The sequence below is a fragment of the Narcine bancroftii genome, chromosome 6 (genome assembly GCF_036971445.1).
Source record: "Narcine bancroftii isolate sNarBan1 chromosome 6, sNarBan1.hap1, whole genome shotgun sequence".
In the NCBI taxonomy this organism is placed as follows: domain Eukaryota; kingdom Metazoa; phylum Chordata; class Chondrichthyes; order Torpediniformes; family Narcinidae; genus Narcine; species Narcine bancroftii.
In genome coordinates this window covers 253,385,013-253,410,075 of record NC_091474.1, presented here as the reverse complement: position 1 = coordinate 253,410,075, position 25,063 = coordinate 253,385,013, and the positions used below count along the sequence as shown (strand labels likewise).

The 25,063-nt window shown below is 52.7% G+C and overlaps 1 protein-coding gene across 1 annotated transcript in view; it reads right to left on the bottom strand.

Moving 5' to 3' along the window:
* Window positions 1–13,789: 13,789 nt before the first annotated feature.
* klhdc3 (kelch domain containing 3) overlaps window positions 13,790–25,063 on the bottom strand; it is a 48,308-nt gene continuing 37,034 nt past the window's right edge. The window contains 9 exon segments of the mRNA XM_069888000.1: window positions 13,790–13,903; window positions 13,905–13,947; window positions 14,655–14,733; window positions 15,526–15,599; window positions 17,293–17,357; window positions 17,359–17,402; window positions 18,548–18,634; window positions 21,623–21,707; window positions 21,709–21,837. Of these exon segments, the coding sequence (XP_069744101.1) occupies window positions 13,880–13,903; window positions 13,905–13,947; window positions 14,655–14,733; window positions 15,526–15,599; window positions 17,293–17,357; window positions 17,359–17,402; window positions 18,548–18,634; window positions 21,623–21,707; window positions 21,709–21,837 (630 nt within the window). The 3' untranslated portion in view covers window positions 13,790–13,879.

Genomic DNA, 25,063 nt, shown 5'->3' with positions numbered 1-25,063 from the left:
CTGACCCTTCACCCCCCCCAGCCCCGTGTTGGTCCCCCCACTGACCCCTCACCCCCAGCCCCGTCGGTCCCCCCACTGACCCTTCACCCCCCCCCAGTCCCGTGTCGGTCCCCCCACTGACCCCTCACCCCCCCCAGCCCCGTGTCAGTCCCCCACTGACCCCTCACCCCCCAGCCCCGTGTCAGTCCCCCCACTGACCCTTCACCCCCCCAGCCCCGTGTCGGTCCCCCCACTGACCCCTTACCCCCAGCCCCGTGTCGGTCCCCCCACTGACCCCTCACCCCCCCAGCCCCGTGTCGGTCCCCCCACTGACTCCTCACCCCCCCCAGCCACATGTCGGTCCCCTCACTGACCCCTCACCCCCCCCCCAGCCCCGTGTCGGTCCCCCCACTGACTCCTCACCCCCCCCCAGCCCCGTGTCGGTCCCCCCACAGACTCCTCACTCCCCCCAGCCCTGTGTCGGACCCCACACTGACCCTTCACCCCCACTGACCCTTCACCCCCCCCAGCCCCATGTCGGTCCCCCCACTGACCCTTCACCCCCCCCAGCCCCATGTCGGTCCCCCCACTGACCCCTCACCCCCCCCAGCCCCATGTCGGTCCCTCCACTGACTCCTCACCCCCCCCCAGCCCCGTGTCGGTCCCCCCACTGACCCCTCACCCCCCCAGCCCCGTGTCGGTCCCCCCACTGACCCCTCCCCCCAGTAGCTGTCCTTGTGGCAATGAGTGCTCGTCTTTAGCCTCCTGGACTTTTCCCCGATGGTAGCAGAGTGAAGAGGGCATGGGCTGGGGGAGGGGGGTACTTGAGGATAGAGGATGCTTTCTTAAGGCACCATCTCTTGTAGATGTTCTCGATGGAGTAAAGTCTGGTGCCTGTGAAGTTGCAGGACGAGTTAACAACCCTCTGGATTTTTCTTGTCCTGAGAATTGATACCTCGTACCAGGCAATGATGCAACCAGCCAGAATGCTCTCCACAGTCCACCCGAAGAGGTTTCGAGAGTCTTCGGTGACATAACAAATCTCCTCAGACACCCTCACAAAGTATAGCCACTGGCGAGTCTTCTTTGTGATCGTTGGAGATGTTGACCCCCAGGAATTTGAAGTTCTTGACCCTCTCCTCTACTGAGCCCTTGATGAGGACTTGACTTCCTCCTGAAGTTCACAATCATCTCCTTGGTTTTGCTGACACTGGGCACAAGGTTGTTGTCGTTACACCATTTAACGGGCTGATCTATCTCCCTCCTGGACGCTATTTGTGATTCTGCCAACAACGGTGGTGTCATCGGCAAACTTGTAGATAGTATTCAAATTGTGCCTGGTCACACAATCTCACTGACCCTCAGTGGAAAAAGCCTGTCTACTCTGTCTATCCCCCCCCTCATCATTTTAAATACCTCAATCAAATCTTCCCTCATTCTTCTCTGCTCCAGGGAATAAAGTTACTTACCCTAACCTGTTGAACCTTTCCCTGTAACTCAGTTCCTGAAGTCCAGGCAACATCCTAGTCAATCTTCTCTGCCTCTTTCTATCTTATTGAGATCTTTCCTGTAGTTCGGTGACCAAAAATGCACACAATTCTTCAAATTGGGCATCACTAATGTCTTATACAACTTCACCATAACATCCCAGCTCCTGTACTCAATACTTTGATTTATGAAGGTTCAAGATGCCAAAAGTAAAACACAAAAGTTTGTACACGCCACAGTTGAAGTAAAATCACAATTCTGGAGAAACGCATCAGGTCAGTGTACTTTATATAGCAATGGTAAAGATACAGATTCAACATTTCATGCTGGAGTCCTTCATCAAGGTGTGGAAAAATGTAGGCAGGTGCCCGAAAAAAAATGGTGGGGGGGGGGGGAGGAAAGAGAAATATTATAGATCGTTGATGACAAATACAAACATTCATGAACACAGCACCGATCCCTGAGGCACCACCATAGACACTGGACTCAGTTAGAGAGGCAGTCATCCACTACCACTCTTCAGCTTCTCCCACAAAGCCAATCCAGATCTGGGGGTAAAGATGCATAATTCCCTGAAAATTAAGTCACAGGTGGATAGGATTGTAAAGAAAGCATATGGCATATGTAGCTCAGAAAGGGAGGGAAGGGAAGAAGAGGGCAATTGTGGTAGGAGACTCCATAGTTAAGAGGACGGATAGGGGATTCTGCAGACGCAGCAAGGAGAACCGGATGGTGGTTTGCCTCCCTGGTGCCAGGGTCCGGGATGTTGCTGCTCGTGTCCTGGATATCCTAAAGTGGGAGGGACAGGAGCCAGAGGTCGTGGTACATGTAGGTACCAATGACATAGGGAGAATTAGAGAAGAGGTGATGTTGAGATTGTATAAGACGTTGGTGCGGCCTAATTTGGAGTTCTGTGTGCAGTTCTGGTCGCCTAATTATAGGAAGGATATAAACAGAGTGGAGAGAGTGCAGAGAAGGTTTACCAGAATGTTACCTGGGTTTAAGCATCTAGAGTCTAGGGAGAGATTGGACAGATTAGGTCTTTATTCTTTGGAGCGTAGAAGGTTGAGAGGGGATTTGATAGAAGTATTTAAGATTATGAAAGGGATAGACAGAGTGGATGTGGATAGACTATTTCCGTTAAGAGGAGGAAAGATTAAAACAAGAGGACATGGGTTAAGAATTAAGGGGCAGAGGTTTAGAGGTAACATGAGGGGGAACTTCTTTACTCAGAGAGTGGTAGCCATGTGGAATGAGCTTCCGGGAGAAATAGTGGCGGCGGAGTCAATTGTATTATTTAAGAAAAGGTTGGACAGGTATATGGATGAGAAGAAGATGGAGGGTTATGGGCATTGTGCAGGGAGGTGGGACTAGAAAGGGGTGTTTGGTTCGGTGCGGACTAGAAGGGCCTAATGGCCTGTTTCCGTGCTGTAATTGTTATGTTATGTTATATCAGCCTTGTGTCAATCTACTATTGGAGCTCTATTGAGAGTATTGTAGCCAGTTGCATCACACTGGGGCACCACAGGAACATAAGAGTGGCCAAGAGGATCACTGGAGTCTCCCTCCCCCTATCGACTTGATCTATTGGGATCGTTGTCTGAAGAGGGCACGCTAAATGAAGAAATTCCCCCTTATGTTTCCCCTAAACATTTCCCCTTTCACCCTAAAGCCATGTCTATCTCTCCTAATCTCAGTGGAGCCAAATTGGATTTTCTCTGTCTATCCCCATATAATCTTGTAAACCTCTATCAAATTTCCCCTCATTCTTCTATGGTCCAGGGAATAAAGACCTAAACTGTTGAACCTTTCCCTGTAACTCAGTCCCTGAAGTCCGGGCAACATCCCAGTAAATCTTCTCTGCCTCTTTCTATCTTATTGAGATCTTTCCTGTAGTTTGGTGACCAAAACTGCACATAATTCTCCAAATTGGGCCTCACCAATGTCTTATACAACTTCACCACAACATCCCAGCTCCTATACTCAATACTTTGATTTATGAAGGCCAATGTGCCAAAAGCTCTCTTTACAACCCTGTCCTCCTGTGAGGCCACTTTCAGGGAATTCTGTACCTGTATTTCCAGATCCCTCTGTTCTACCCCACTCCTCAGTGCCCGACCATTTACTGTGTACATCCTTTCTTGGTTTGTCCTTCCCAAATGCAACACCTCACACTTGTCTGCATTAAATTCCATCTGCCATTTTTCAGCCCATTTTCCCAACTAGTCCAGATCCCTCTGCAAACTTTTAAAACTTTTCGTGGAGGCCGGGTCATTGGGGGTATTTAAGGCAGAGATTGATCAGTTCCTGATGAGGCTGGGTGGGGGGGGGGGGGGGGGGGCAGGGGGGGAAGGATGGATCAGCTCATGATGGAATTACACATTCCAGATTTTATTCAGGGTGAATTTAGACATTTTGGTTTGACCTTGTAGAAATGACAGCCCTTTTTCTACATGGTCCCCTCATTTCAGGGCCCCATGATGTTTGGGAGATTTGGTTTCACAGGTGTGTGCGAGTCCTCGGGGGTGTATAATTGCTGTATCGGGGCAGGTGTGAGGGAGCTGGGCTTTGCTGCGATGCTTTGGGGTCCGTAGTTGTCATTTTTCAATGTGACGACCAGAGTTCATAGACAATGGGTGTTGGAATAGGCCATTTGGCCCTTCAAGCCACTGCCACCATTCACGGGGATCATGGCTGATGATCTACAATCAGTTCCCTGCCCCTGCCTTCTCCCCACATCCCAGGATTCCTCCATCTCTATCACCTGCCTCCTGAAGAGTGTTTCTGATCTGTCGGTCACGCGTCTGGGGATGCTTCTTCATTATGATGGGAATTCTGGTGTCATCAGCAGTGGAGGCCTTCCTTGGAATTCCGGTCCCCGGATAATCACTGAGCTCACCAGTACATCTTAATGATGCTCCAACTGTTGGTTTTGGGAATCTGAAGGTTTGGACGATGCCTCTTGCTGTTTTATTCAGCCTCATAATTGCTTCATGCCTACGCACATTCATTCAGCTCGATGACCGGTGGAACAACAACCTCACGCTCAACATCAGCAAAACCAAGGACATGATTGTGGACTTCAGGAGGAAGTCAGGGGAACACGACCCAGTCCTCATTGAGGGCTCAGTCATGGAGAGGGTCAAGAACTTCAAATTCCTGGGGTGGGGGGGGGGGGGTCAACATCTCCGAAGATCTGTCCTGGAGCCTCCATGTTGATGCAATCATGAAGAAGGCCAGCCAGCGGCTAGACATTGAGAGGAGTTTGAGGAGATTCAGTTTGTCACTGAAGATTCTCGTGAACTTCTACAGATGCATCGTGGAGAGCATTCTGGCTGGTTGCATCACTGCCTGGTATGGAGGCGCCAACTCTCAGGATGAATAAACTCGGCCTGCAACATCACAGGTACCAGACTTCATTCCATCGAAGACGTCCACACGAGGTGGGGTCTTAAAAAAGTAGCTTCTATCCTCAAGGACCCCCCCCACCCCCCAGGTCATGCCCTCTTCACTCTGCTATCATTAGGAAAAAGGTGCAGAGGAGCCTAAAGACGAGCTCTCAGTGGCACAAGGACGGCTTCTTCCCCTCTGCCATCAGATTCCGGAACGATCAGTGACCCACAGACACGGCCTGACGTTGACTCTTCCTGCTCTAAGTTTATTTATTGTTGTCAGGCGGTTTCTATGAATATTTACTCTGTGACGCTGCCACAAAGCCAAGAATTTTGTCACTGGGTCATGGCAACAAACTCTGATTCTGATCATCTGACTTACATTGGCCCCATCTCTAATGCTCACATTGAAAAATGGCAACTACAGCCTCCTTCTGGGGCCCTGAAACGAGGGGACGATGTATAGAAAAGGCTGTCATTTCTACAGGGTCCAACCAAAATGTCTAAATTCACCCTGAATAAAATCCGGAATCTGCACTTCAATCACACATGAAATGTTTGATTACAAATTTAAAACTGTGGAGCAGAGGGGCAAATGAAGGGAAAAAGTGTTTTTGTCCCGAACATTACAGAAGGCAACATGTAATTGGCACAGTTGACGTAGTGGTTAGTCAACCAGGATTGAATCCGGTGCTGTCTGTAAGGAGTTTGCATGTTCTTCCCATTTCTGATTACGGTTTCCCCTGGGTTTCCAGTTTCCCTGTTACTGCTCTGTATGTCAGTCCTGGAGTGCCAACAGCCTCCAGTCGGTCCAGTAGAGGGCCTTCCTTACCCAGCTGACGCCGCCAATGGCGAATCCAGACGGCGACCACGGCCATGGTGCTGAGGTGGGAGAGCCGCTCCCTCTCGGCCGGGATCAGGGGCAGCAGGGTCCATAGCTCCACCCCCAGCAGGTCCCCGTGAGCCTTCGATGCCAGTCTGGTCGACCTGCGGGAGGAGGTGGTCAGGTGTGACAAACTGGGGTATGGAGGGGCGGGGAGGGAGGGAGAAGAGTGGGGGTGGAAGGGGGTGGGAAGGGGGGAGAGGTAGGATGATCAGTGTAAGTGTGGAGGGTGGTGTGAGGGGGGATGGGGAAGGGGAGGGGGGGTGCAGTGAATGGGAGGGGGTTATGCACTGACCTGTATGGTCAGTCCTGCCCTGTTGGTGATTGATATCCGTCCAAGGGCTGGAGCACCTCCAGCAATGCTCCCATCCCCTGGGGAATGAGACCCAGGCCCATGGTTATCCCCAGATCCTGGAACAGGTACTGAGTCAGTTTGAATGGACCTTCTCCCTCCACCTACCCTTTCCCACCTCCCTTCCCAACTTTCCACCCCCTACCTCCCCTATGGGGCCATCAGTGCAGGAGAGGCGGGTCCAGCAGCTCAATGTTCAGACTTCTGTTGTTTCAGAATGTGATAGAACGAAGTGGGGGGGGGGGGGGTGTGAAAGCGGGAGGGAGTGGCTTTGCTCATCAGAGAAAATATCACTGCTGTGCTCAGGCAGGGGGCTCATCTACAGAGGGTATACGGGTGGAGCTGAGGAATGGGAAAGGTGTGACCACACTCGTGTATTATAGACCACCCAATGGTGAGAGGCAATTGGAGGGGCAAATCTGTACGGAGGTAGCAGATCGATGTAAGGAAGAACGTTGTGATAATTGGAGATTTTAACTTCCACATATTGACTGGGACTCCCAATCTGTAAAAGGGCTGGACGGCTTGGAGTTTGTCAAATGTGTTCAGGGAAGTTTTCTAAATCAATATATAGAGGTCCCAACGGGAAAGGATGCAGAACTGGATCTCCTATTAGGGAACGAGGCAGGACAGGTTAAAGACATACATGTAGGGGAACATTTTGGGTCCAGTGATCATAAAGCCATTAGTTTCCAGTTAACGATGGAGAAGGATGGGTCTGGGCCTCAGGCTGACATTCTAAATTGGAGAAAGGCCCATTTTGAGGAAATGAGAAAGGATCTTGAATGTGTGGATTGGGAGAATTTGTTTTCGGGCAAGGATGTGCGAGGGAAGTGGAGACCTTCAAAGGTGAAAAACAGAGTTTGTATGTTCCTGTCATGATTAAAGGTGAGGTTTGCAGGCACAGGGAACCTTGGTTTTTGAGGGATATTGGGGATCTGGTTCGGAAGGAGAGGTGGAAAACAGGAACAGGCAACACGGAGCAAATGAGGGACTTGAGGAGTAGAACATTGTAAGAAAAACCTCAAGAAAGAATCAGGAAGGGTCAAAGAAGACACAAGGTTGCTTTGGCGAGAATGTGAAGGAAAATCCTTAGGGTTTCTACAGGTAGGTTAAGAACAAAAGGAAAGTCAGGGACAAAAGGGTCCCCTTGCAGATTAGGGGGTCGGCTTTGCCCGGGGCCAAAAGAGATGGGCAGATCTTAAATGGGTTTTTTATCATCAGTTTTCACTCAGGAAACAGACACAGAGTCGAGGGAAGTGAGGGAAAACAAACAGTGAGGTCATGGAACCGACACAGATTAAAGAGGAGGAAGTGCTTGCTGTCTTAAAGCAAATTAAGGTGGCTAAATCCCCAGGGCCTGACAGGATATTCCCTCGGACCTTGAGGGAGGTGTGTGTAGAAATTACAGGGACTCTGGCAGAAATATTTAAAATGTCCTGGACCACGGGTGAGGTGCCCAGAGGATTGGAGGGGGAGCTCAATTTGTTTAAAAAAGGTTCCAAAAGTAATCCTGGAAATTGCAGATGGGTGAGTCTGATGTCAGTAAGTATGTAAATTATTGGAAGGTGTTCAGAGATCGGATAAGCAATTATTTGTTTAGCCAGGGACTGGTTAGGGATAGTTAACCTGACTTTGTGGAGGTAGGTCACGTTTAACTAATCTTGTAGAGTTTTTCGAGGAGGTTACCAGGAAATTTTAATTAAAGGCCGTGGACTTTGTTGACATAGATTTTAGGACCTGACCTATTAGTGTGGGGGTCAGGAACTTGGCCTTTCCACTTGAGTAATTGAGTTAATTGGCAAGTACCATAATGGGTGAGTTGGGTAAAGAAGCAGCCAGCAAGCAAGGGGCCCATTGAGGGAGGGGCCTGGCGAGGGAAAGGCCCTGTGAGGGAGTGGACCGTTGAGGGAGTGGCCTGGTGAGGGAGCAGCCCAGTGAGGGGAGTGGGAGAGTTCAGGCTTTGGCTCGGAAGGCTTCAGCGAGTAAAGGATAAGGACGAGCTAAGTTCATTTTTATTAATCGAATTGAATAGTGGGTAATGGAAGCAGTTGGGGTCATCCTGTGCTCTGATTGTAGGAAGTGGGAGGTCAGGGACAGCACAGATGTTCCTGATGATGACACCTGCAAAAGGTGCATCCAGATGCAGCTCCTGGGAAACAGTCAGGGAACTGGATTTACAGCTGGATGAGCTTTGGATCATAAGGGAGGCAGAGGCAGTGATAGAGGGGAGTTACAAGAGGACAGTTGCCCCAAACAGACAGGAGTCAGCTAACGGGGTAACTGTGAGGAGGGGGGCAGTCAGGGCAGAGTGCCCTGCGGCTATTCCCCTCAATAAGAAGCCAACTGTTTTAAGTATTGTTGGGGGGGGGGGGGGGGAACAATTTACCAGGGACAAGTTATGGTGGTCAGGTCCTGGATAATATACAGATTAATGACAAGGGAGTATTGGCTATTTTAAAGAGAATCAAGGTGGATACGTGTCCGGGTCCTCACAAGATATTCCCTAGGGAGGCTGCCCCCACCCCAGCTCAGAAGGGAAGGGGGGGAAAGAGGAGGGCTCTTGTAATTGGGGACTCGCTGGTTAGAGGAGTAGATAGGTTGGATGAGGTCGGGCCCAGGATGGGATGTTGTCTCCAGGTGCCAGGGTCAGGGACATCTCTGATCGAGTTCAATAGACTATAGGAGCTGGAGTAGGGCCTTCAGCCCGTCGAGCCAGCACCACCATTTTACAGATCATGGCTGATCACTACCATCAGTACCCCTTTCCAGCCTTATCCCCATAACAACCCTTAACTCCTTTGCATCTGGGTATCGTGGTCCACGTGGGGACCAATGAAGGAGACAGGAGTGGGGATGAGGTCCTGAAGAGGGAATATAGGGAGTTAGATAAGAAGTTAAACAGCAGGACCTCGAGGCAGGTGATCTCAGGATCGCTGCCTGTACCACGGATCAGGGAGGGGAGGAACAGGATGAAGAGTTGGTGCAGGGGCAGGGGTTCAGATTTCCAGATCATTGGGATCTCGTCTGGGGAAGGCCTGACCTGTACAAAAAGGACGGGTTGCACCTGAAATGGAGGGGGACAATATCCTGACGGGCAGGTTTGCTGGAGCTGTTGGTGGGGGGGGGGGGGGGGGTGTTTAAACTAGTGTGGTGGGGGGGGGAGGGGGGTGTGGGAATCAGAATGTGAGGGGGAGAGATTAGGGTAGAAAGACACCTAGATTTGAACAGAGATATTCAAAGAGGAAATGTTGAGAATCCAGAGTCAGTCTTTTCCTGTGAGGATGAAAGGTTAGAAAATAGAGTGAGCCTTGGTTTTCAAGGGATATTGAGAATTTGGTTTGGAGGAAGAGGGGATGCGGACAACAGGGAATAGCTGAACTACTTGAGGAATAGATGGAGTGCAACAAAAAAATCTTAAGAAAGAAATTGGAAAGATAAAAGGAGAGATGAGGCTCCTTTAGCAGAAAGGTAAAAATAATTCCAAAGGGTTTCTACAGGTATATTAAAAGTCAAAGAATAGGGAGGGATAAAATTGGGCCCTTGAGGATCAGAGGGGGTCGACTCCGTGAGGATCAGAAGAGAGGGGGGAGATTTTAAATGATTTTTTAATTCAATATTCACTAAGGAAAGGAATATTGAACCAGGTGAAGTAAGGAAATCTGGTAATGAGGTCCTGGATAATATACAGATTAATGACAAGGGAGTATTGGCTATTTTAAAGAGAATCAAGGTGGATACATGTCCGGGTCCTCACAAGCTATTCCCTAGGGAGGTTGGTGAATAAATAGTGGTATCTGACAGAAATGTTTTAAAATTGTCACTGGCCAAGGGGGAGATGCCAGAGGACTGGAGGGTGGCTCATGTTGTTCCGCTGTTCATAAAAGGCTCCAAAAGTTAACCTGGTAATTATAGGCCTGTGAGTCTGACGTCGTTGGTGGATAAATTAATGGAAAGTGTTCTTAGAGATGGTATATACAATTACTTGGAAAGACACGGATTGATTTGAGTAGTTAACGTGGTTTTGTATGTCGTAGATCATGTTTAATAAAAGATCAGCCCATACAATTTTTCTCATTTCTTCAAATCTGGCCTTCCCCCACTCGAAGACCTTCAATCTCGGACCTGACCCTATTCCTTTCCATATTTAAATTGAAGCTAATAGACCCATGATCACTGGATCCAAAGTTCTCACCTGCCTATTCCGTTCCCTAACAAAAGATCCAACACTGCCTCCCCTCTAGTAGGCACCTCAACATACTGCTGTAAAAAGTAATCCTGAACATATTGTACAAAGACTAAGCCATCCTGCCCTCTCACTGATTATGTTTCCCAATCAATGTTAGGAAAATTGAAATCCCTAACTATCACAACCCTATTTTCTACTACACATCTCAGCTATTTCCCTGCACATTTGCTCTTCCAGTTCCCATCCTCTTTTGACGGCCTATAATATACCCCTCACCTTTCTTTTTTAGTTCAACCCACAGAGCCTCATGCAATGAGTCCTCCAGTCTATCTTACCTCAGCACCGCTGTAAAATCTTCCCTGACAAGCAACGCCACACCTCCCCCTCGTACCCCGCCAATTCTGTCATGTCTAAAGTAGCGAAATCCGGAATATTTAACTGCCAGTCACAACCTTCCTTCAACCATGTCTCACTAATCGCTATCACATATCAATCCACACCATTAGTTCATCCACCTTGTTTACCACACTCCTTGCCTTGAAATAAATGCATCTCAGAGATCGTCCACATTTAACTTTCTGCCTCTCCCCCTCTCTACAATTGTTACTATGGAGAATTGTGTTCAGTTTTGGTTACCAAACTACAAGAAAGATCTCAATAAGATAGAAAGAGGCAGAGAAGATTGACTAGGATGTTGCCCTGACTTCAGGAACTGAGTTACAGGGAAAGGTTCAACAGGTTAGGACTTTATTCCCTGGAGCGTAGAATGAGGAGAGACTTGATGGAGGTATTTAAAATTACGAGGGGGACAGAGTAAATGTAGTCGGCTTTTTCCACTGAGGGTGGGTGAGATACAAACCAGAGGACATGGGTTAAGGGTGAAAAAGGAAAAGTTTAGGGGGAACCTTCACAGAGAGGGGTGTGGGTGTGGAACAAGCTGTCAGCTGAAGTAGTGAATGTGGGCTCAATTTTAATATTTGGACAGATTCATGGATAGGAGGGGTATGGACTGGGGGAAGGACAAAGCCAAAAATAATGGTTCAGCACAGACTAATGGTCTGTTTCTGTGCTGTAATGTTCTATGGTCCTTTGCTCCCTGGATCTGTCCACCTGACATCAAGGGTCAGTGCCCTCACCAGCCCCCCACCAGGGAATCACTGACCCCCTAACCCCACTGGGGAATCACCCCCCATCACATCATGGTGTCCCCCACCCCCCCACACAGGATGTCCCCCTCCCCCACCTACACGGTGAATGATCACTCCCAGCCCTCTGCCTTGGGGTCTTGTACAATGACACGAGGGATTCCGTCTGGGAAATAGGCTCCAAAGGTTCACATGCCCATGAACAGACCATTCACCTCAACTCCACCATGCCAGCCGTTTACCCTCCATTTGACCCCGTCACCCCTAACCGCGTCACCACTGACCCCGTCACTCCGGACCCCATCAACCCTGATCCCATCACTTCAGACCCCGTCACCCCCTGACCCTGTCATCCCGGACCCCATCACCTCTGATCCCGTCACTCCGGACTCTGTCACCCCTGACCCCGTCACTCCAGACCCATTACCCCTGACCCTGTCACACCGCATCCATCACCCCTCATCCTGTCACTCCGGATCCATTATCCCTGACCCCGTCACAGACTCACCAGCACGTGTCCATGTAGACAGATCCCCGCGTGTGTGTGTGATGGGCTGGTGATACCACGGGGTGTGAGGGTGGTGGGACCCGATGTGTGTAACCCTCCCCCCCCTCTTTTACCTGTGATTTTGTCTGTCTCAGCGCTACCGGTTCCCCGGTTGCCTTTATAAACCCCCCCCCAGCCCCGCAGATGGGCCATGACGTCACCAGACCCATACGGAACTATTTATAGAAAGCTGGTTCTAAAATAGTCGAGGCAGCGGGAGGGGGATAAGGAAGGGCCCGCATCGCTTGCCCCCGTACCCCTCCCCCTTCTGCCTCCTCCCCATCTCCCCCCATTCTGTCCCCTCTTCCTATGTACTCCTTTCTGTCCCTCCCCATCTTCGCCCCTTCTGTCCCCTCCCCATCTCCCGCATCCCTCATTCTCTCCCCTTCTGTCCCCCATCCCCCCAATCTCCCATCTGTCCCCTCTCCCTATCTACTCCCTTCTGTCCCCCCCTCCCCATCACCCCCCTTCTGTGCCCCTTCCTCATTCTCTTCCTTGTCCCACCCCCAAATCTCCCAATCTATCCCTCCACCATCTCCCCCCTCTCCCCATGTACTCCTATCTGTCCCCCGTCACTCTCCATTCTGTCCTATCCCCATCTCTCCCTTTCCCCATCTACCCCCTTCCGTTCCCTCCCCCATCACCCCCTTCTGTCTCCTCCCCATCACCCTCTTCTGTCTCCTCCTCATTCTCTCCCCTTCTGTCCCCACCACCCCCAATCTACCCATCTGTCCCTCCCCCATCTTCCCCATTTTGTCCCCTCTCCTCATGTACTCCTTTCTGTTCCTCTCCATCTACCCCCTTCTGTCCCCTCCCCTTCTCCCCCTTCTGTCCCCTCCCCCATCTCCCCCCTTCTTTCGCCTCACCTGAACTCTCCTCTTCTGTCCCCACCCTCCTTCTGTCCCCTCCCCCACCCCCACCGCAGCAAGACACATCCTGGGACAGGTCAGAACCTGTTTATATTTTATACAAGTTCATTTCAATTTGTTTTTACAAAACGATGAGAAATTATCAGAAACCTGATTACAAGTGGCTGTTACCCTCAGGGTCTTCACCGACATTGGGGAGGAGGTGTGCTGGGCCCTGGGGGGTGGGGGTCCATGCTGGCCACTGGTTTGGGGTCCCACTCTGGCCACATGTTAGCCACTGGGTGGGGGAGGTTGGTCCAAAAGCTGGCCACAGGGTGGTCACTGTGGTCTTGTATGGGTGCCCTGGGTTCTGAGACCCTTCCCTCAGGAGGATGTGACCAGCAGGGAGGGGTCCGGACTATTGCAGAACTAATGGGTCCCATCCAGACTACCACTGCTGAACCCACTGTGACCTGGCCGACCCCACAGTGACCCCAGCTGAACATGCATCCAACCCTTCAGTGGTCTCAGCCATCCCCTTGACCCCAGCTGATCCTTCAGTGACCCAGCTGGCACCTGTGACCCTGCAGTGACCCAGCCGACCCCTCTGACCCCCCCAGTGACCCAGCCGACCCTTCTGACCCTCCAGTGATCTAGCTGACCCCTCTGACCCTGCAGTGACGCAAGCCGACCCCTGACCCCCCCAGTGTTCTAGCCAGCCCCTATGACCCTGCAGAGACCCAACCGACCCCTCTGACCCTGCAGTGACCCAGCCGACCTCTTTGACCCCCCCCCCCCCCCCCCCCACCCCCCCCCACAGTGATCTTGCTGACTCCTCTCACCCCAGCCAAAAAGGCCAGACTGGCAGAGGTGGGGAAGTCTCTGACGGCTGTGAGCCCCCCCCTCCCTCTGGGTTAGTGTCCCAAGAGTCAGTGCAGTGCCAGGACACGACCCCGTTCGGGGGTGGGAGCAGACTGTCCACTGCCTCGCCCCCACATCGCACACTCCACCAAGGAAATGTCCGTCCTCCAGGGAGCAGCCTGGCACCAGTCGGCGCTAGCCATGGGACGAGAAGATCGGCCCGGCTGATGGTGCTGTTCGTCGTCATTGCCGTGAGCTCCCACCTGTTAGAGGTACAGACAGACAGATAAAGGAACACCGGCATGGATACACAGGTACAAGCACATAGCATCACAAGTACAGGCCACACAGAGGCACGGACACACAGGTACAGACACACAGAGGCACAGACACACAGGTACAGGCACACAGAGGCACGGACACACAGGTACAGGCACACAGATGCACGGACACACAGGTACAGGCACACAGAGGCACAGACACACAGGTACAGGCACACAGGGCACAGACACACGGGGTACAGGGCACACAGAGGCACAGACACACAGGTACAGGCACACAGAGGCACAGGTACAGACACACAGGTACAGGCACACAGACACACACGATACAGGCACACAGAGGCACAGACACACAGGTACAGGCACACACACGCAACCAGGTCAGTGGTACATCCAAGAAATCCCCAGTTCAACCTTGATCTGTGCTAGAACCACAGGGAGAGATGGGGCCGGGAGAGAGGAGTGAGAGAAAGCGAATGAGGAGGATGGAATGGGAATAGAGGGGATGAAGGGGGAGGGGAAGAGGGAGAGGAGCTCCCACACCCTCAGACAACCTCCTCTGCTCTTCACGGTGTTGAGGAGAGCCCTACCCCCTCAGACCCCCCCCCCCGCCCCGGTGTTGAGGAACGCTTCACCCCCCCCCCACCCACCCGTCCCCACTCGCAGAGTGCAAGGCCGCAGCGACTTGCCTGAGGTCGTGGGGCAGGACGGACTGGTCCAGACTGTAGTGAATCACGGCCAGTTTACACAGGGTCTTCAGACTGGGGCCTGCAGAAACAACACAGGCTTCACACCCACGCAGACGGACCACGTCAGGCAGCTCCCCCACCAAGACGGACCACGTCAGGCAGCTCCTCCACCCAGACGAACCACGTCAGGCAGCTCCCCCACCCAGACAGATACGTCTGGCAGCTGCCCTGGATGGGGGCAGCGTACAGGTTGATGGAGACACCCACCATTCCCCACATGCATTGCTGGGTGCCCCATCTCTCCCCTCCCTCCCACCCATAGGGGCAGCATGACTGGGGCACCACCGCCCAAAGGTTCCACCCCCCCCCAAATAGAGACAACCCCTACCACCCACTTCACCCAGACAGTGAACTCATCGCATTGATCCCTAACACCCCCTCCTTCATGGTAAGGAGGAAGGGGACAGTCCGAAGGGAGGGGGGAGGTGATTTGGGGAGGGAGTTTGGGGTTTGCAGGTTCAGGGTATGAGAGAGGATGGTTCAGGGGAGGGGAAGGTGAGGGGGGAGGGGACAGTGAGGGGGGGAGGGCGTAGGTTCGGGGGAGGGGCATGGTTCGGTGGAGGGCATGGTTCGGGGAGGGGACAGTTCGGGGGAAGACACAGATCGCAGGGCAAGGGAGGGGGGAAGGTTGGAGGGTGGGGGGGAAGGTTCGGAGGGGTGGGGGGGAAGGTTCGTGAGGGGAGGGGGGGAAGGTTCAGAAGGGAGTAATGGGGGAGGGAGAAGATTTGGAGGGAGGGAGGTGGAGGGGACAGTCCCAAAGGGTGGGGGGCAGGGGTTTTGGGCTGGGGGGGGTGGGTGGCAAGCTACTCACTGAAGTCTAGGATGTAGAGGTCCGAGTGGTCCATCAGGTTGAACTCATCGCCCATCCCCTGCTCTGGACATGGACTGTGGGCGGAGAGGGGGTGGGCGTCAGTAAGTGCAGAGGTGGGGGTGGAGTTCTCCCACTCCCTTTCTGGTTGCTGCTCCAGCTCCCCCACCCCACTGAGCCAGACGAGGGAGACACAGACCCCTGCCCCAAGGGAGAAAGGTGGGTAAGGGGGAGGTGGGAGGAAGCTCTCTGAGTCGTGGAATGTGCAGAGAGGGATCTCCCTGCTTGAGGATGGACAGGGAGGGAGGTCCCCACAGAAGGAGAAGCAGAGAGGGAGCTCTCTGGTCATAGGTGGGGCAGGGAGGGAGCTCCTCGCTGAGGGAGGGGCAGAGAGGAAGCATTCCTTCGCAGGAAGGGCAGGGAGTGAGCTCCCTGCTGGGTAAATGCAGGGTGGGAGATTCCTGTTGTAGAAAGAGCAGGAAGGGAGCCCCCTAATGTTGGGTGGGCAGGGAGGGAGCCTCCATGTTGTAAGAAGGGCAGGGAGGAAGCTCCCCACTGGGGAGAGGCGGGGAGGAAGCTCCCTGCTCTAGGAAGGGCAGGGAGGGTGCCCTCCTTCGTGGAAAGGGCAGGGAAAGAGCTCCCTGTTGTAGGAAAGGCAGGGTGGGGGCAGGGAGGGAGCTCCCTGGTGTTGGGGGGGCAGGGAGGGAGCTCCCTGGTGTTGGGTGGGCAGGGAGGGTGCTCCAAGCTGGGGGAGAGGCAGGAAGGGAGCACCCTGTTGTAGGAAGGGCAGGGAGGGAGCTCTCATTCAAGGGAAGGGCAGGGAGGGAGCTCCCTGTTTTTAGGAAGGGCAGGGAAGGAGCTCTCCTTTGTGGGAAGGGCAGGGAGGGAGCTCCTTGTTTTAGAAAGGGCAGGGAGGGAGCTCTGCTTTGTGGGAAGGGCAGGGAGGGAGTTCCCTGTTGTAGGAAGGGCAGGGAGGGAGCTCTGCTTCATTGGAAGGGCAGGGAGGGAGCTCCCTGTTGTAAGAAGGGCAGGGAGGAAGCTGCCCACTGGGGAGAGGCGGGGAAGAAGCTCCCTGCTGTAGGGAAGGTGCTCTCCTTCGTGGAAAGGGCAGGGAAAGAGCTCCCTGTTGTAGGAAAGACAGGGTGGGGAGCTCCCTAGTGTTGGGTGGGCAGGAAGGGAGCTCCAAGGTGGGGGGAGAGTCAGGAAGGGAGCACCCCGTTGTAGGAAGGGCAGGGAGGGAGCTCTCTTTTGTGAAAAGGGCAGGGAGGGAGCTCCCTGTTGTAGGAAGGGGCAGGGAGGGAGCTCTCCTTATTGGGAAGGGCAGGGAGGGAGCTCTCCTTTGTGGGAAGGGCAGGGAGGGAGCTTTCCTTCATGGGAAGGGCAGGGAGGGAGCTCTGCTTTGTGGGAAGGGGAAGGGAGGGGAGCTCCCTGTTGTAGGAAGGGCAGGGAGGGAGCTCCCTGTTGTAGGAAGGGCAGGCAGGGAGCACCCTGTTGTAGGAAGGGCAAGGAGGGAGCACCCTGCTGGGGAGAGGCAGGGAGGGAGCTCTCTCATGCGAGGGGCAGGGAGGGAGCCCCCCACTGGGGAGAGGCAGGAGGGAGCTCTGTGGGTGCTCCCATGCTAGGAGAGGATCAGAGAGTGTTCTCTGCTGGGGCATGAGGAGCTAGGGAAAGGGTGTGGGTTATGGGGTGCTGATGGGGAGGGGTGCTGGGACAGAAGGGAAAGGGGCTTCAGTGCGAGGACACAAAGCCTTGCCCTGACCCAGCACTGACCTGGTGCCACCGAAGAGGATGATCCTGTCCCCTACCATGCAACAGCACTGCCTCCTCCTTGCGCAACGGACCCTTCCCCTGAGGCTCCAGCTTCCCCCACGTTGCCGTCTCTGCAAGGGGGGAAGATCAGTACCACGGGGCCGTAAACATGGAGCAGCACCTACACACACACGATCACACACACACACACGATCTCACACACACACACACACGATCACTCTCACACACACACACACACACACACACACACACACACACACAGAGCAGTGTGGATACACACACACACACATAGTGCAGCGTGGGATATACACACACACAGTGCAGCGTGGATATACACACACAGTGCAGCGTGGATATATACACACACAGTTGCAGCGTGGATATACACACACAGTGCAAGCGTGGCTACATGTGCGAGCGCATACATGGAACCAGGAGCACTTATGGGGGAAAGGGGAGATAGAGGGAGGGTAGACAGATGGGAGGGGAGGGCGGGGGATGGGAGACGGTTATGTGGGAGACAGTGATGGGGATGGAGGGAGATGGTGGGGGAGGACGGGGGAGATGGTGGGGGAACAGGGGTGATGGTGGTGGGACAGGGTAGATTAGGGGGTGGGGAGACAGTGGTGGGGACAGGGAGATATTGGGGGAATGGGGGGGAGATGGAGAGGGGTATGAGGGAGAAGGTGGGGGGAACAGGGGTAACTGCTATGATGGGGAGATGATGGAGAATGGGGAGACAGTGGTGGGGGACAGAGGGGGAGACAGTGGTGGGGACAGAGGGGAAGATGGTGGATGGGACGGGGAAACATGATGGGGGATGGTGGAGATGGTGGGGGTCACGGGGGGAGATGATGGGTGACGGGGAAGTGAGAGGTGGTGGGGGGAAGTGAGAGGTGGTGGGGGGGAAGTGGGAGGTGGTGGGGGAAGTGGGTGGCGGGTGGGGGGGAATGGGAGGTGGGGGGTGAATTGGGAGGCAGTGGGGGGAAGTAGAAGGCGGTGGGGGAAGTGGGAGGCGGTGGGGGAAGTGGGAGGCGGTGGGGGGAAGTGGGAGGCGGTGGGGGAAGTGGGAGGCGATGGGGGGAAGTGGGAGGCGGTGGGGGGAAGTGGGAGGCGGGTGGGGGGGAAGTGGGAGGCGGTGGGGGAAGTGGGAGGTGGTGGGGGGAAGTGGGGAGGTGGTGGGGGGAAGTGGGAGGCGATGGGGAGACAGGGGGTGGATGGAGGAAGATGAGGGGACAGACCACTCAGGGCTCACCTGGATTGTACTTCCACAGGTCGTTGAAATGTCGGTCGAGCCGGGCGTTGTAGCCCCCAAATATGTACAGCTCACTGTTGTAGGCAACTAGGGAGAGGGGAAAGTGTAAGGCCTCAGTTGGGCAGGACCTGTCCCCCATCCCCGACCCCACCCCAGACCCAGGTCCTACCAACTCCCAACACATTCCCAACCTCATAGAACCATAGAGCATTACAAAACAGAAACAGGCCCGTCAGCCCATCTAGTCTATAGTGAATCTTTATTCTGCCTAGTCCCACTGCCCCTCACACCCTCCCATCCACGGACCAGTCCAATTCTCCTTTAAATGTTAAAATTGAGCCCACATTCACCACTTCAGCTGGAAGCTTGTTCCACTCTCTGTTTAAGGAAGTTCCCCCTAAACTTTTCCCCTTTCACCCTTAGCCCATGTCCTCTGGTTTGTATCTCACCCTCCCTCAGTGGAAAAAGCCAACATACATTTACTCTGTCTGTCCCCCTCATCATTTTAAATACCTCGATCAAATATCCCCCTCATTCTTCTACACTCCCCTCATTCTTCTACACTCCAGGAATAAAGTCCTACCTGTGGAACCTTTCCCTGTAACTCAGTTCCTGAAGTCTGGGCAACATCCTTGTTAATCTTCTCTGCCTCTTTCTATCTTATTGAGATCTTTCCTGTAGTTTGGTGACCAAAACTGCACATAATTCTCCAAATTGGGCCTCACCAATGTCTTAGACAACTTCACCACAACATCCCAGCTCCTGTACTCAATACTTTGATTTATGAAGGTCACTGTGCCAAAAAGTTCTCTTTACCACCCTGTCCACCTGTGATGCCACTTTCAGGGAATTCTGTATCTGTATTCCCAGATCCCTCTGTTCTACCCCACTCCCTCAGTGCCCGCCCATTTACCGTGTACATCCTTTCTTGGTTTGTCCTTCCAAAATAAAAGACCTATTGTCTTATTAAACTCCATCGGCCATTTTTCAGCCCATCTTCCCAGCTGGTCCAGATCCCTCTGCAGCTTTGAAAACCTTCCTCACTGTCCACAACGCCTCCAATCTTAGTGTCATCTGCAAACATGCAGATCCAATTTCCCACGATATCATCCAGATCATTGATACAGACGACAAACAACAATGGTCCCAGCACCGATCCCTGAGGCCCCACTAGTCACAGGGCTCCAGTCTGAGAAGTATCATCTACCACTACTCTCTGGCTTCTCTCCCGTCCAGCCATTGTCGAATCCAGTTCACTACTTCACCATGAATACCCAGCGTCTGATCCTTCCTGACAAACCTCCCACGTGGGACGTTGCCAAAGGCCTCACTAAAGTCCATGTGGACAACATCCACAGCCTTTCCTTCATCAACTTTCTTGGTAACTTCCTCAAAAAACTCTACAAGATTAGTTAAACTCGATCTACCTCCACAAAGCCAGGTTAACAACCCCTAATCAGTCCCTGGCTAAACAAATAATTGCTTATCCGATCTCTGAACACCTTTCAATAATTTACATACTACTGACGTCAGGCTCACCTGCCTGTAATTTCCAGGGTTACTTTTGGAGCCTTTTTTAAACAATGTGAGCTCCCCTCCAATCCTCTGGCACCTCTACCTGTGGTTCAGGACATTTTAAATATTTCTACCAGAGTCCCTGTAATTTATACATGAGCCTCCATCAAGGACCGAGGGAATATCCTGTCAGGCCCTGGGATTTAGCCACCTTGATTTGCTTTAAGACAGCGAGCACCTCCTCCTCTTTAATCTGTGTCAGTTCCATGTCCTCACTGCTTGTTTTCCTCACTTTCCTCGACTCTGTGCCCGTTTCCTGAGTAAAAACTGATGATAAAAACCCATTTAAGATCCACCCATCTCTTTTGGCCCTGTACAAAGCCGACCCCCTGATCTTCAAGGGGACCCTTTTGTCCCTGACTATCCTTTTGCTCTTAATCTACCTGTAGAAACCCTGAGGATTTTCCTTCACATTCTCGCCAATGCAACCTCATGTCTTCTTTTGACCCTTCCTGATTCTTTCTTGAGGTTTTTCTTACAACTTTTCTACTCCTCACGTCCCTCATTTGGTCCATGTTGCCTGTACCTGTTATCCACCTCTCTCTTCTTCCAAACCAGATCCCCAATATCCCTCGAAAACTGAAGTTCCCCTGTGCCTGCAAACCTTGCCTTTAATCCTGACAGGAACATACAAACTCTGTTCTCTCAACATTTCCCCTTTGAGGTCTCCACTTCCCTCACATGTCCTTGCCTGAAAACAACTTCTCCCAATCCACGCATTCTAGATCCTTTCTCATTTCCTCTAATTTAGCGTTTCTCCAATTTAGAATCTCAGCCCAAGGCCCAGACCCATCCTTCTCCATCATTAACGAAATTAAATAGCAGTACCTACCCACCCCCCCCACCCCACCGTATCTCTGTCCCCCACTCCAGGGGCAGGACCTGCTCCCCGCCAACCCTGAACCCCATCCCAGGGGTACGACCTGCTCCTGCTCTCGCCAACCCCGTAACAGGCAGGTCCTACCTCCTCCTGTCCCCGATCCCCACCCTAGGGTCAGGACCTAAACTCCCTGTCCCAGGCCCCCCACCTCAGAGACAGGACCTACACCCCCTGTCCCCATCCCAGGGGAAAGACCTACCTCCTCCTGTCCCTGACTCCCACCCCAGGGTAGGACATGCTTCTCCTGTCTTCAACCCCCACCTCAGAGGCAGGACTAGACTTTCTTGTTACCGACTCCCACCCAAGCAGCAGGACCTACCCCCCCCCAATCCCAGAGACCCTCACTCCAGGAAGGACCTTCTCCAACCAGGGACCAGAACTCAGAGCTAACAATGAATACTGATAATGAGGGAGAGCAGGAAATGTTCCCTGCACCTCCCACACTCAAAGTGGAGGGCCTCCCTCCCCCTCCTACACTTATCTCTTTGCCCCTCCCCTCATCTTCCCCACCCCCTCTGATCACATGCGGAATGGCTGCACTGTTCCCCCCCCCCTTCACCTCTCTCCCCCTCCCTCCCTCCCTTTTCCCCTCTCCCTTGCCCCCCTTCACACCGGCTCACAGGCAGAATGGCTGCGCCGTCCCTCAGGCACGAGCGGGGTGCTGGGGGTCTCAAGCCAGTGGTTTGTCTCTGTGTCAAAACACCTCGATACGGTTGCAGTAGATCTCGTTGTTAGAGTGGAAGGGGCCAAACCGGTCAGCACGTCCCCCAAACACGTACATCCTGCTGCCCAGCACCGTGGCCGAGTGGAAGTCCCTCCACCGGGCTGGCGTCCCCTGGGGGGAGGGGTCAGGGGGAGAGAAGGGGAGAGCAGGAGAGAGGGGAGATTGAGAGTGGAGGAGGGAGAGAAGGGTGAGGGGGGAGAGGGAGAGAGAAGGGATGATGGGAGGAGTGGAAGGGGTGACAGAGGAGAGGGGGAGGAAGAGAGGGATGGAGGGAGCAAGGGAGAAATGAGGAGAGAGAAATAAGGTGTGGGAGAGGTTTGGAGGGAGTGTGGTGGATGGAGGGAGAGACAAAATCTGTCAAACTGCTGATACAGAGTCCCATACAATGGTGGATGCAGAGGGAACGAGAGCCCCATACCCCTAGGTGGAGCTTCACCAGCACCGTTCCTTCATCAGCCCTGTCTCGGAGCTAGCAACTCAGGACCCACACACCGACATCCGAGACGAACATCAGCCAGTCGGGCAGTGGCTGTGGATGTGGTGATTCTGGGGCAGGGGGCAACCAAAACGGGCAACCATTACCACAGACGCCAGCAGGATGGTGGAGGACATGCAGAAAGATTTCTCAGCACTCAACTAAAGTACACTCCAGTTAAAAGCAAGGAGAGGGAGACAGCCTTGGATAACTAGGAAGGGCCGTGTGTGTAAAGTCACCAAGAGTCGTGAGCCACTGGGAACAAGTAATGGAAAGGATGATTATTAAATTATCACAGAACATAAGCAGTGGGAGATTTTATAAATCCATAAAGTGGGAAAGAGTTGTTCAAGGAAACCAGGAACCTCAGAAACAAGTATTGGACAAAATGGAAATGGCTGAGGCTTGAAATGACTATTTTGTGTTGGTCTTCATTGATGGACTGGAGGCCTGTGACTAGTGGCCTGTGACTAGTGGGGCCTCAGGGATCGGTGCTGGGACCATTGTTGTTTGTTGTCTGTATCAATGATCTGGATGATAATGTGGGAAATTGGACCAGCAAGTTTGCAGATGACACTAAGATTGGAGGCGTTTGTGGACAGTGAGGAAGGTTTTCAAAGTTTGCAGAGGGATCTGGACCAGCTGGAAAAATGGGCTGAAAAATGGCAGATGGAGTTTATCAGACAAGTGGGAGGTGTTGCATTTTGGAAGGAAAAACCAAGAAAGGACGTACATGGTAAATGGTCGGGCACTGAGGAGTGGGGTAGAACAGAGGGATCTGGGAATACAGATACAGAATTCCTTGAAAGTGGACAGGGTTGTAAAGAGAGCTTTTGGCACATTGGCCTTCATAAATCAAAGTATTGAGTACAGGAGCTGGGATGTTATGGTGAAGTTGTATAAGACATTGGAGAGACCCAATCTGGAGGATGGTGTGCAGTTTTTTTTTACTATCTCAGTAAGATAGAAAGAGGCAGAGAAGATTTGGGGGTCCGTAATACCTTGCTGGGGATGGTGGTGGAGGCTGGAAACTGGGCTTTTAAGAGACCCTTAGACACGTAGACACGTGTAGGGAGAGTTTAGTACATTTTTTAGAAGAAACATATGGGTCAACACAACATTGAGGGCCAAAAGGCCTGTCCTGTGCTGTAGTGTTCTATGTTCAACAATTAAGAAATGATATTGCTACATAGAAGGGAGGGTATGGGGCGCATGAAGTTGATGGGACTGGCTGGAATAATGGTTCGTCATGGGCTAGATGGACCAAAGGCCTGTTTCTGTTCTGTTAAGTTCAGAAAACATAGAAAATCTAGAGCACATTACAGGACATTCGGCCCACAAATTACTAGGCTTACTCATGGCCCTCTATTTTTCTAAGTTCCGTGTACTTTTCAAAAGTCCCTTAAAGGGCCCTATCGTCTCTGCCTCCACCACCGTTGCCAACAACCCATTCCATGCACCCACCACTCTGTGTAAAAAAACGACCCCAGGCCTCTCCTCTGTCCCTACACTCCAGCACCTTAAACCCGCGTCCTCTGTGGCCACCGTTTCAGCCCTGGGCAAAAGCCTCTGTCCATTCGCACGATCAATGTTTCTCATCATCTTCCACACCTCTATCAAGTCACCTCTCATCCTCCGGCATTCCAAGGAGAAAAGGCCGAGCTCACTCAACCTGCTCCCTAAACCAGGCAACATCCTTGTAAACCTCCTCTGCTCCCACTCTGTGGCTTCACATCCTTCCAGTAGTGAGGTGACCAGAACTGAGCACAGTATCCAAGTGGGGTCTCACCAGGGTCCTATAGAGATGTAACATTACCTCCTGGCTCCTAAATTAAAGTCCACTATTAATGTAGGTCAATACACGGTCTGCCTTCTTAACCACGGAGTCAACCTGTGAAGCTGCCTTAACCGTCCTCTGGACTCGGCCCCCCACCCCCGCCCCGATCCCTCTGATCCTCCACATGGCCAACAGTCTAGATTCTGCCGACATATTTGACCAACCAACATGAACCACTTCACCCTTATCTGGGTTGAACTCCATCTGCCACATCTCAGCCCTGTTTTGCATCCTATCAATGTCCTGCTGTAACCTCTGACAGTCCCCCCACACTATCCACATCCCCCCAACCTTTGTGTCATCTGCAAACGTACTGACCCATCCCTCCACTTCCTCATCCAGGTCATTTATAAAAATCATGAAGAGGAAGGGTCCCAGAACAGGTCCCTGAGGACCACCACTGGTCACCAACCTCCATGCAGAATATGACCCGTCTACAACTTCTCTTTGCCTTCTGTGGGTAGCCAGTTTTAGATCCACAAACCCATGGACCCCCTGCCCCCTTCCTTTCTCTATAAGCTGTGCATGGGGAACCTTATCAAAGGCCTTGCTGAAATCCATCTACACGACATCTACACTCTTCCTTCAACACTGTGTTTATTCACATCCTCAAATCATTCAGTCCGGCTCGTAAGGCTCAACCTGCTCTAGACAAAGCCATGTTGACTTCCTAATCATTATACCTCTCCAAATGCCCATAAACCTTGCCACTCAGGATCTTCTCCATCAACTTACCAACCACTGGTCTATAATTTCCTGGCCTCTCTCTACTCCCTTTCTTGAATAAAGGAACAACATCTGCAACCCTCCAATCCTCCGGTACCTCTCCCGTCCCCAGTGATCATCGCCAGAGGTTCAGCGTCTCCTCCCTCCCCTCCCACAGCAACCTGGGCTACATCTCATCCAGTCCCAGCAACTTATCCAACAATGCTTTCCAAAAGCTCCAGCACATTCTGCTCAAGTGTTTCAGCCCACTGTACATCACACTACCACCCCACGATCCTTCTCCATCGTGAATACTGAAG